We start from the raw sequence: 12938 nt of genomic DNA, 5'->3' as shown, positions 1-12938 counted from the left end.
GATTGGAGAGGTGCCATCATAGTACAATTTATCATTTAAGCCCCTGGATACTTAGAAAGTGACTCTAATTACAGAAGCCCTTAGTCTTTAAATTGGTCACAGTTCCACAAAAGTACAAAGTAATTAAACTAGCAAATAACTGAACCAGCTCTTCTTCTGAATTCAATGGTGGCAAAACCTGGAATGTAAACCGGGGTAGCCACTGTGGAAAATGGTATGGAGATTACTCAAAAAATAAAAAAATTGAAATGCCACATAATCTAGTAGTTCCACTAGTAGTATTCAACCAAGGAAAATGAAAACACTAATTCAAAAAGATACATGTACCTCTATGTTTATTGCAGTGTTATTTACAATAGCCAAAATGTGGAAGCAGCCCAAGTATCTATGAATAGATGAATGTATAAAGAATATATGGTGTGTGTGCATATAATATGTATTCTATATAATGGAATATTACTCAGCCATAAAAAAAGAATGAGATTTTGCCATTTGCAATAACGTGGATCAAACTAGAGAGTATAATACTAAGTTAAATAAGTCAGAGAAAGACAAATACCATATGATTTCACTTACATGTGGAATCTTTAAAACAAAACAAAGCAGAAACACACCCCTAAATACAGAGAACAAACTGGTGGGGAGAATGGGCAAAATGGGAGAAGGGTGTGGAAGATAACGGACATCCAGTTATGGAATGAATAAGTCCGGGGGGCGAAAGGTACAGCATAGGGAAGATACTCCAGGGTCCCATAACAGACGGTAGCTACACTTGTGGTGAGCACAGCATAACATACAGAGTTGTCAAATCACTACATTACCTGAAACTAATGTAACATTGTGCGTCAACTATCCTTCAGTTAAAAAAAAAAATACTGGCAAAATGTGAGCCCAGAGAAGCTAAATGACGGCACTTCTGCGAAAGCTCATCAGATATGATAAAACTCATCATTCCTTTATAAAGCTTTTCCACGGTGAGATGGTTGAAGTCATCAGAGCCCGTTTTTCATTTCATGTAAAAATGGTCTTAGGAATTTCTCAGATTTTAACTAACCTGTCTTCTGTACCACTATGAGCATAAACCAATTGTCCAAGACTAGACAGCCCAAGGGAAATAACAATTACCCAGAGAAGCAGAGCGAGGTCCAGCCTAGCCAAGCCACAGTGATTGATTATCAGCAAAGAGGTCTGAACAAGCTGTCAGGCCAGCGTCTTTGGGCAATAATAGCAGGGAAGCAGGAGGTGTATCCTAAGCCAGGAGCCAGGCAGAGAACCAGGAATTGGAGACCTGTATATGCAAAAATGCAGTGCAGGAGCAAACAAGTGAACAAGCTGGGGAAAAGTGTGATTAACTCCCAACGCCCTTCTAGGCTCTTAATCTCAAGCTGTCAGGAACTCAGGCTGGCACATCTGTCCCTAGACCATGGTGTCCGACGGGGGTGAAATGGAAGGGGAAGATGAGTGGCCTTAAACACTGTACATGCCATATTCTTTTGTTCTTAATTTTTTAAATGTTTATTTATTTTTGAGAGAGAGACAGAGACAGAGTGTGAGCGGAGAAGGGGCAGAGAGAGAGGGAGACACAGAATCCAAAACAGGCTCCAGGCTCTGAGCTGTCAGCACAAAGCTTGATGCAGGGCTTGAACCCACGAACCACGAGCCATGAACCTGAGCCGAAGTCGGTCTCTCGACCGACTGAGCCACCCAGGCGCCCCTATGCATGCCATATTCTACTTAACGAATCCACAGGGGACGTTTGATTGTTTCTGATTTTTAATCTTATAAGCAAATCTGTGAATTCTTTTTGCTAAGTTTTTTTCTATACATCCATGCCTATTTCCTTAGGATAAATTTTTAGAAGTGAGAATACCTGGATAAAAGAGTGCAAATTTTTCTACTTTTGATGTATGGCATCTAAGCACAAGATGCATTCAGTTCCCTGATATCTATGAGAAATCATTTGACCATTTGTACATTACTTCCCAGCCTTGTCTAATTCCTCATCTCCAGTTGGGTTAAACAACTCATTGAGAGGAAGTGGAAGTAATCGTACTTGGGAGGTGTTGAAATCATGGAAACTTTAGCGTCAGAATGAAGTGAAAGAGAATGGGCTGGAAAGAATGAAGGGTATAAAGGGAGTCACCTAGCAAGTGAATTACTCCTCCAGTTCACTCCTGAGATAAGCCTCCTCTTTCAACACCACGATGCTCAAGGTATTGTTATATTTTATGTGCTTATTTAAATCAGTTTTCTAGCTTACCTCTCCTTTTCTCAATTTCCTTAGAGCTTCCTGCTTCTTCTTCAAAAAATGGCATTTTAACATTTCTCATGCCTCTGCGCTATTTAATTAACTGCATCTTGTTTTTCATCAGTGTTTTACCAGTAAGAGACATGATTCTGTTGCATACAATTAGGAAGAAAACGAATCATTGCAAGTTCATTGAATTGTAACCTCCCAGTCTTGTCTATATCCATTATGGCATGGCCAGATTGCCTTTGTAATGATCTGTTTACTGTCCTTAGTTTCCTGGAGAAGATAATCCTATTGTGGCAGGAATCGTAACATCTTGGTTTAGTATTCTAGAGAGCTTAGCACAGTGCCAGACACAGAGTAAGATGTCATGAAATATTTATCAAATGGTTGCATGTTTTGTCTTAATATATACATTAATCACAGCATGTTATTGAAAAGAAATGTAAATGTCATGAGAAAATCAGGAAGACCAAAAGAAGTATTTTAGAAATACATGGACTACAGACAGTGGGGCAGTTGCATGTTTATTTTCTCATGCTCCCTTCCTCAGGAGCCATTTCTTTGGCACACAGGGTGTTATTCAGAACTTGTCAGGGAATCCCCATGGGGTCCTACCTGCATAGGTCACCAGCACCATGGGAACATGCAAATGGATGCCACAGTCACCTTCCAGGTGCCATGTTGGAGCCCCGACAACAAATCCTCCCTAGGCATACAGCTTTCCCCATAACGCACTCCCAGGTCAGATCTAACCCTGAAGAGGTAAACAACCAATCACCAAACGCCCTTAACTGTGGGAGCTGTGGGAATGGAAAGAGACATTGAAAAATAAGGTCATTTGGCTTAGAAAAGGGGTCCAACCAGTTCTCAAAACTCCAAGTTTTACTTGGTGGATCATCAAGCCAGGGCTTTTTCCTCCTTGCCTCCCTCTGCCCCTAAATATGTTTACCCAAATTTCTAGCAGCATGACAAAGTTATTGTTATTCTCCATCCTAATTAGAAACACCTGTGCCAGCACCCTCTCTCTCCCATTCATGTTCTCTCCTGCTCTCTCCCACCCCAGACTCCCTCACCTTTCTACCAGAGCTTCAGAGACATACAATGTAGTCCATCCTTTTGAAAAAGGCAGGGTTTCCATGACTCGAGCATCTGAAGACTGAAAATATGGGACTAGCTGGTGGCCAGGTTGAGGACTTGTAGCTGGGCACTGGATCCATCTCTGTACCTCCGTGCAGGCACTATTCTTAGACACCCCGGATCTTCCAATTCAGAAACTCCTTACCCTATAGCTAATGTTTTAAAATGAGGTATCTGGGAGCACCTGGGTGGCTCAGTCTGTTGAGTGTCTGACTCTTGGTTTCAGCAGGTCGTGATCTCAGGGTCTGTGAGTTCGAGGCCTGTATCAGGCTCTGCGCTGACAGTGCAGAGCTTGCTTGGGATTCTCCCTCTCCCTCTGCTCCTTCCCCACTTGCTTGCTCTCTCTCTCAATATAAATAAATAAACTTTAAAATAAATAAATAAACAAACAAATAAATAAATAAATAAACTGACATATCTAATGCTCAGAGAGACCAAGGAGGTTGTACAATGATACAATACTCAGAGCAGAAAAGGGAAACCACCTGGCATTTACTAGGCAGTACTAAGCGCTAGGCATGTAGGGAAACACAGTTGAAGAGTGGATGCTTTTAGCTATACATAATAGATGTTCTCTTATGCAGATGTGTAGAACACAAAATAATTGCCTACACATTGAAGAACTTGATATTTAAAGGAATTGCAAAGTACTCTGCTGCTTATGAAATGCAAATAAGTCTGCGGGTTTTTATTATCTGGTTTGTGGGTGGAAGCAGAATGGTCTTCTCCGCTAGGATGACCATATTCAGCAGGCACTTCATATTCAGCAAGTTCACAGTGAGCCCATTATCATTGTTCAGCTGTTCCTCTTCCTGTGCTCCCTCTCTTGGCAAATGGCACTGCCATATCCCCATCCCGAACCCGGGCTATTGCAGCAGTCTCTTACCTGCCCTTGTCTACCCCTCGACCCATTCTCTACATGACAGACTACACGAGAGAGCTTTGCAAAACACAGTTCTGATCACATCTACCTTTTTAAAGACAGCACTATGGCGCCCCTTTGACAGGAAGTCTTCAGCATAGTGGAACCTCCCCAGCTTGGTCCAAGTCTGCGAATCCCTCTCACCTCCGCCCCTGCATGAAGCTCTGAAGCTGGGGTTGGCCCAAATCACTGCATCCTCTCACATCTCCAAGCCCCGCCCATGCTGCACCTCTGCCTTTAACCTCCACCCTTGTCCCAGGCCCCTTCACCTGCTGACTCCCTTAAGTGTTCATAGCCAGCCCAGGTATCCATGCCTTCAGGTAATCTCCATCAACAAGAATGAATGGGAAGTCGTTCTCAAGTCGTTCTCAGTCGGTTGAGCATCCGACTTCAGCTCAGGTCATGATCTCACCGTCTGTGAGTTTGGGCCCCATGTCGGGCTCTGTGCTGACAGCTCAGAGCCTGGAAACTGCTTCAGATTCTGTGTCTCCCTCTCTCTCTGCCCCTCCCCCACTCATGCTCTCCCTGTCTCTGAAAAATGAATAAACCTTAAAAAATTTTTAATAAAAAAATATATTTCATTTACCAATATATCCTAAATATTATCATCTTAGCATGTAATATTTTAAAATTATTAATGAGATGCTTTATATTCCTCTTTTCCTACTAAGTCTTCAAAATCCAGTGTTTATTTTACTCTCATGACACATCCCAGTTTGGACTAGCCACATTTCAAATGCTCAATAGCCAATGTGGAGAGTAGCTACCACGTTGGACATAATAGCACTAGAACATTTAAGAATCACCTAAAGATTTTAATGAAAACACAGAATCCTGTGCTATGCCTGCAAAGCTTCTGTTTCATCTGGGGGTAAGGGGTAGGATAATTCTGGAGGTCTGGAGTAGGGACTAGAATGTTCATTTTCAACAAGAACCCCAGGTGCTTCGAGGTTTGTTTTCCTCTTTAGGAAATGTGGCTTAATAATTACATGCTCAGTTTTGGAGTTAGACCCAGAGAAATTTGTGTCCAAACTCTACCACCTAAGAGCTGTGGAACTTAGTGATGTCACCTTTCCACATCTGGGTCTCTACACCTGCAAAGCGAGTGGCGCTCATAATACCTACCCAGAAACTCGTGGCATTAAATGGATACTGTATTTACAACAGGCAGGATGATGCCTGGCATGTATCTAATAACGGCAGCTCCTAGCTGAATGCACTGCCCCCCACTCAGGCATGCCCACTTTATGGATGAGATGTCTCTCCCATCCTCTCCTAACTCTGTGCTTCCCTCCTCCATAGCCTACCCACTCTGTGACCATCATCTGCATGTTAGTCTGTGTTCTCGGCTGGACTGAGGACGGAAACTGGATATTGTGCACTCCCACATCTCTTTGCCTCACACACCCAGTACAGGGGCTCAGTACTCATCAGTCTTCAGGAACGGAACTTAAGTTGATCACCTGAGTTTCTCCTTGTGAAGCGAAACTCTTCACATAATAGTACCTCAGGCTCTTGTATAGCAAGGAATGGGCAAATGCAAAGTGAGTACAGCACTGTTCTAACACTCTTCCCTTTAAAGTCTGTCACAGAAAGCTTTGCCAGAGTGATCCATGGCTTGACAGTGGAGCACCTGACAGACCACGTCATTCAGAGAAGCAAAAGAATGATTCTGGATACCCTGGGTGTCGGCTTCCTGGGAACCAATACAGAAGTGTTTCGCAAAGTCAGTGAATATAGTAAGGTAAGAAGTTCAGCGTCTACTTGAGAGGTAAAACCAAGTGTACACATATGCCTGCTCGTGAGTCATACCCACCAACGTGCCCAGAGATGTGTGCTCATGTGCTACTACTACTCTACTCTTCATTTTAGAGATATTACTTGGTGTGTATAGCATTGTTGTATATGGCTTTATGCTTTTCTATGCTCTATTTATCTGAGTTTTAATATTCATCCATATTTTTTGCTAAGTTACTATCTAAAGACCAATCTTAAGACTAGTTTTAACACTAGCAATATCACATAATTTATTGATATTATGACATAAAGCACTTTTTACCCGAGAGTCCTAGAAGCAATAACATCTACCCCAATAGTACCTACCATTCATTCGTGCAAAGACTTTAAGAGTCTCTTGGGAAAAAAGCTGGTTCGGCACTCTGAGCAGAGAGTGGGTGCTTATGCGGTAGACGTGATACCCACTCTCCACAATTAGTCCACCTTCGCCAGTATTTACCCTCAAGGAATAAATAAGAGTAAATTCAGACTCCATCCACTAGAGCACCTGTGGATCACAGTCTGGGATAGAGCAACAGCATCTCCTCTCCCTTCCATGGACAAAGTTGTGTATTCTTCTACAAGGAAGAGAGGAATCCAATGGTGAAGGCTGCCATCTAGCACGAAGTTTTCAAATAAGGACTCTTAAAGTCATGCCTCCACGATGAGGAATGGCTCTTAAAATGGTGACTTGGCATGCCATGTTTCCACTCTGTCTTACTGATTGATATTCCTTTCTTTCAGATCTACAGTTCCAATGTGGCCAGCACTGTTTGGGGTCAGCCAGACTTAAGGCTCCCGCCGACATATGCTGCTTTTGTGAACGGTGTGGCTGTAAGGAGGTTTACATCTTTTCTAATTTTAGGCAATCATAATAATTTCAGAGCCAGGAAATATCTCAGAAATTGCTCAATTTCCATGTTTCACTGATAAGTCATTGAGGTTCAGAGAGATAAAGTGGTCGGCCCTCTCTTCTATGTAGTTATTGATGCTTTACAGTGAACTGACGCTTTTCAAACACATTGTGAAAGAAAGGAAATCAGTTGGAGGATTTAGATAAAAATACCCTTATGGTATCTAACTTTGAACATCTATAGCAAAAAATATAAAACCCGCTATCCAGACTCAATTCCTTTTGTTGTGGCCACTACCAGTTCTTATTCAGTAACCAGCTTTTCATCCATCCTTTCATTCAACAGATATTTACTGAGAAAGAAACAGTGGCCATATGGTGTCTATATTTTCTGAAGCAAAAATCAGCACTTTTCATCTGACAATGTTTATGCTTTGTCTGTGTGTCAGCAGCAGTCTGTATCTATATACAAGATATAATTTAGACATGAATGTGTTGGGATGTCTGAGATAGTTTTATGTTTTGTGGGACAGTAGTTTAGAATACTGAAAGGCAAACGCAATAGTGTATCCCAGAGTAAATGTCCAGCAAGCAGTGTCCAGATCAGCCACATCCAAGAGACATGGAAATCGATTTTTTTTTTCAACGTTTTTTAATTTATTTTTGGGACAGAGAGAGACAGAGCATGAACGGGGGAGGGGCAGAGAGAGAGGGAGACACAGAATCGGAAACAGGCTCCAGGCTCCGAGCCAACAGCCCAGAGCCTGACGCGGGGCTCGAACTCACGGACCGTGAGATCGTGACCTGGTTGAAGTCGGACGCTTAACCGACTGCGCCACCCAGGCGCCCCGGAAATCGATTTTTAAGTGAACTTCTGGCTATTACTATTTCATATCAGGGATAAGCAAATGGCTAGGATGAAGAGGAATAAAACCTCATAGCAGAAAATAATGATTTTAAAATATACCTTAATAGTTAATCTGGGTTTGAGAGTTCTTGCAACTTCCCTGTAAGTTTGAAATTATTTCATAACAAAAAGGTACAAAAATATATGGCCTGATATGGAATAAATGGCATTAAACTTTCAGTGCAACTTGTCTGGAGGGTGGGGGAGGAAGAGAGGAACAGCCGCCTAACTTCACAGCTTTGTTTTTAAGCACTCTTTCCGGGTGCTGTGGCAGAGAGCTCTGGTTACCTGGGTAAGAGCCAAGCTCACTGGGGCTCTCTAGCTGCTCCCTAAAGTCCTGCCTGCTCTAAGCAGAGGACAGCACATCCAGTACCCCGCCATATGATTAAGAATTACAGCCGGTTTACAGGTTTTATTTTCAGATAATCAGAGCTAAAAATCTCATATCAAATAGAGTTATTACTAAATTAAACCCTTACTGGTCCAAAAGCCATTGCATTCAGGTAAATCTAATTTGGTTTTTGGTTGCTGTTTGTGTGTGTATGTTTACATAGATTCACTCAATGGATTTTGATGATACATGGCATCCTGCCACCCACCCTTCTGGAGCGGTCCTTCCTGTCCTGCTGGCTTTATCAGAAGCTCTGCCTCCAAGTCCAAAGTGTTCTGGCCTTGATCTGCTCTTAGCTTTCAATGTTGGGATTGAAGTGCAAGGCCAATTACTGTGTTTCTCCAAGGAAGCCAATGACATACCAAAGAGGTAGGGAGAGAATCTGCCCCATCCAGAGGTGGATGCATTCCCCCTTGACTTGTCCACTGTTCTTTCTGTAGAGCTTTCTGACATAGAGGTGAGTTAGATCAGCTGGAGATATTAACATTAGTGCTGAGAGCTAAGTCAATTCTCCAGCCACACAGCAAACCATATATCCATATACTAAGGTATGACCCCAGAAGAAATAATGAAAAATCCCATTTGGGTTTAGAGAATCAACTAACCACAACCATAAAATAAATTGGGGCCTCTCATCCTAGGGCGATTCACGTCATTTTGGCACCCAAGGTACTCTGAATATTCCTAGTCTCATCTCAGAGCAGAATCTACTTTGATATTTGCTGAGGTCCTTCAGATTGAGAACATTCAGAAGATCCTGAACCTGACTGTTCAACCCATAGAGCAAAAATAGTCACATGCTGGCTATATCATGTGATTCAATCTTATATTTATTTTTCCACTTGATCCAGCCTGCTAGCAGAGGAGTAGATTGGAATACCGGGCGAACTTTCAATTTCTGCAAGGCCCTCCATTTTTATAGCTACTTACATGGGATTTCAGCAAGCAGCAACTTTTGCCTTTCTGGCAATAACTATAAAGAATTTATTGTGTCAGGCACTGATGGAAGTATGTGAATTCATTCAAAACTCACAAAACCCTATGAGACACATATTATTGTCACCATGTTATGTAAGAGGAAACAGGTACAGACAAGTTGAATAACTTTCCCAAGATCACACAGCCCGTACGTAGTAGAGCTGAGATTTGAACCCAGGCAGCAGGGCTCTATTGTCTACATTCCCAACTATCATACCATACTGCCTCCTACTGACTGAGGTCTGTAAATCTCCAACTCTTTGCTTTTTTGCTTTCCAGATTCCATCCCCCCTCAGTGGTAGGAACCTTGGGTAGTGCTGCTGCTACATCCAAGTTTTTGGGGCTCAGCATGACAAAGTGCCGAGAGGCCCTGGCTATTGCTGTTTCTCATGCCGGGGCACCCATAGCAAACGCTGCCACTCAGACCAAGCCTCTTCATATCGGCAATGCTGCCAGGCATGGGATGGAAGCCGCTTTTCTGGCAATGCTGGGTCTCCAAGGAAACAGACAAATCTTGGACATGCAGACAGGGTTTGGGGCCTTCTATGCCAACTATTCCCCAAAAGTTCTTCCAAACCTAGATTCCCACACTTGGCTGCTGGACCAGCAGGATGTGGCCTTCAAGCGGTTCCCTGCACATTTGGCCACCCACTGGGTGGCAGACGCAGCTGCATCTGTGAGAAAGCACCTTGTAACAGACAGAGACCTGCTTCCCATTGACCGCATTGCAAGAATTGTGCTCAGAATTCCAGATGTCCAGTATGTAAACAGGCCCTTCCCAGACTCAGAGCATGAGGCTCGTCATTCCTTCCAGTTTGTGGCCTGTGCCACACTGCTTGATGGCGGCATCACTGTCCCATCATTCCACAAATGCCAGATCAACAGGCCACAGGTGAGGGAGTTGCTCAGTAAGGTGGAGCTGGAGCACCCTCAAGACAACCTGCCAAGCTTCAACACACTATACTGTGAGATAAGTGTCACTCTCGATGATGGAGCCACCTTCACAGAGCGCTCTGATACCTTCTATGGCCATTGGAGGAAGCCATTGAGCCAGGAGGACCTACGGGAGAAGTTCAGAGCCAATGCTTCCAGCGTGCTGTCCTGTGATACAGTAGATAGACTTACAGAGATGGTAGAGAACCTAGAAGACCTAGAAGACTGTTCTGTCCTAACCACTCTTCTGAAAGGACCATCTTCACCAGAGATGGTTTCAAAATCTATCTAGCATCCAACAATTTCATCAGACAGTTTCTCCTGAGGCTTACCAACATCTAAGTGACTTTATATTGGGGAAAAATCAGTGATCTGCTTTATACAGCAAGGGTTTACTATCGCTCTGCCCAGGAACAAGTGAAGCAAGGTGGAGAGAGTCCAGAAACAGAATTGGATTTTTATGGAAGGAGTCTTTTCCTATAAATTCTGCAAGACAGTTCCAATTACCTGAAGAAAAATAATAAATATGCAAGAAACACAGAGAAATTGATTTTATAAGTATTCATAAGGCTGAAATTCAAGTCACCTCTGATTTGCTTGTAAGGTTAATCTTTACAGAAGAGTTCTTTATGAACTTCATGAACCTTAAGATGTGGGAGGAATTTGAACCTACATGTAAGTTTGCTGACAGTCGACAAGGGCTCTGGCCTATTGTGCCACCAACATGTTTCTTGGACCATGGTTTTTTACAAGCCCCCCACAGTAGAGGGGGTGCTATTGGGTTTAAATATAAGGAATTAGTGGGTACAAATCCTGCCCCTACAACTTACTAGATGTGACCCTAAGCATGTTACTGGGTAGCCCTCTGCCTCAGTTTAAAGCAGAAATAAAAAGCGGTATAAAAAGTAAAACAGTTTGGCTCTGGAAGCCATGCTGCTAACCACTACAATATACTGCGTTTTGTTACAAAAAAATTTTTGAGAAAAATATGGATGAAGAGTTTGACATGTAATAAAGAACGACAGCAAAAAATATGTGGGTAATTAAATAACTATTGACTTTGTAAAATAATAAAAATGTCTTATGGGGTTAAAAATTGCAACTTTAGCAATACATATAAGCAGGGAGTTACTATAATTAATGTGCTCTAAATTCCTTATGTCATTCAAGAAAAGGGCAAAGCTATTAACTGTAGACTTTGATTTGTAAGTATGCATGTTGACATTTCCAGGGTAACCATTATAAGACAACAGTAGAATATACCACTTCCAGGTTAACAGAGAGAGAAATATGGAATTAGGAAAAAGAAAATAAACCAAAGGAAGGCAAGAAAGGAGGAGGAAAAGAAATATAAGAAAGGTAGAACATATAGAATATAAAATGATAGGAAAAAATCCAAATATATCTGTAATTACAAGAAGAATAAATGGACTAAATAGTTCAGTTAAAAAAATACAGAGACTATGTATACATAAAAAACAATCTTTAACAAGTTTGTTAGCATCTAATTTACAAACCATTAACTCATCTATCTTTTGTCCAATTCAATGAGTTTTAGTAAATTTATAGAGTTGTACAAACATCATCACCATCCAGTTTTGGAGAACTTCTCTTCATTTTTTTTAAAGATTTTATTTTTATGTTTTAAAAATTTATTTTTAAGTAATCTTAGGTAATCAAACCCATAACTCTGAGATCAAGAGTCACGTGCTCTACCAACTAAGTGAGCCAGGAGCCCCGGGAGTACTTCTATCATGCCAAAAACAGAGAAACAAATAAAACCCTCATGCTGGTCTGCAATCAATCCCTATTCCCACCTCCAGCCTTAGCAACCAATGATCCATTTTCTATCTCTATGGTTGTGTCTCCTTCAGACATTTCATATAAATGGAATCATATAATATGTGGTCTTATGTGTCCAGTGTCTTTCACTTAGCATAATGGTTTTAGATTTTTCCATATATGTATCGATACTTTATTCTCTTTCACTGCTGAGTAGCATTCTGTTGTATGGATATACTACATTTATTTACCCATCCAGGAGCTGATGGACAGCATATTGTTTCCAGTTTGGGTCTACTACGAATAATGTTTCTATGAATGTTCACATGCATGTCTTGGTGTGGACATATCTTTCCATTCCTGTTAGGTAGATACTTGTGAGTGGGAATGCTGGGTCATTTAGGAAGTACATGTTTAACTTTAGAAAAAACTGTTCTTCAAAGCAGCTCTATCACATTACATTTCCATCAGTAATGTGTGTGGGTTCCAGTTTCTCCAAATCCTCACCAACTCTTGGAATTGTCAGTCTTTTTTATTTTCTCCTGTGTAGTGAGTACATAATGGTATGTTGTGGCCTTAGTTTGCATTTTCCAAATGACTAACTCTTGCCTATTTTTGACAATTATTTTAATTAAGTTGTCTTCTTATCATTCAATTGTAGGAATTCTTTATATATCCTGAGTATAAGTTCTTTATAGATATAGGTTTTACAAATATTTTCTCCCAGTCTGTGGTTTGTCTTTTCATGTTTTTAATGGTCTCTTTTAAAGAGAAAAAGTTTTAAATTTTGATCAACTCCATTTTATCATTTTAAAAAATTTTACTAAAAAAATATAGAAAATAAAAAAAATTGTTATTGTTCCTGCTTTTGGTGTCATCAGGAGTCATTTCTTAAAAAATCCAGGGGCGCCTGGGTGGCTCAGTCGGTTAGCAGCTGACTTCAGCTCAGGTCATGAACTCGTGGTTCGTGAGTTCAAGCCCCATGTTGGACTCCGACTGCTGAGC

General features: G+C 41.5%; 2 protein-coding genes across 2 annotated transcripts in view; one reads left to right on the top strand and one right to left on the bottom strand.

The window, feature by feature from the left end:
• The window catches only part of LOC147584689 (glutamine amidotransferase-like class 1 domain-containing protein 3, mitochondrial), a 40964-nt gene that overhangs the window by 13137 nt on the left and 14889 nt on the right, over window positions 1-12938 (bottom strand). The gene's annotated exons all lie outside the window — the stretch shown is intronic.
• Window positions 5836-12798, top strand: ACOD1 (aconitate decarboxylase 1). Its single transcript, XM_025924014.2, has 4 exons — window positions 5836-6057; window positions 6834-6923; window positions 8404-8609; window positions 9498-12798. Exons 1-4 carry the CDS (start codon window positions 5851-5853, stop codon window positions 10441-10443), a joined length of 1449 nt encoding a protein of 482 aa, XP_025779799.2. The 5' UTR covers window positions 5836-5850; the 3' UTR covers window positions 10444-12798.

This window comes from Puma concolor, chromosome A1 (genome assembly GCF_028749965.1).
Source record: "Puma concolor isolate L17-30 chromosome A1, mPumCon1.1.hap2, whole genome shotgun sequence".
NCBI classification, from domain to species: domain Eukaryota; kingdom Metazoa; phylum Chordata; class Mammalia; order Carnivora; family Felidae; genus Puma; species Puma concolor.
The sequence above is the reverse complement of the archived record's forward strand: the minus strand, read 5'-3'. Positions and strand labels throughout refer to the sequence as shown.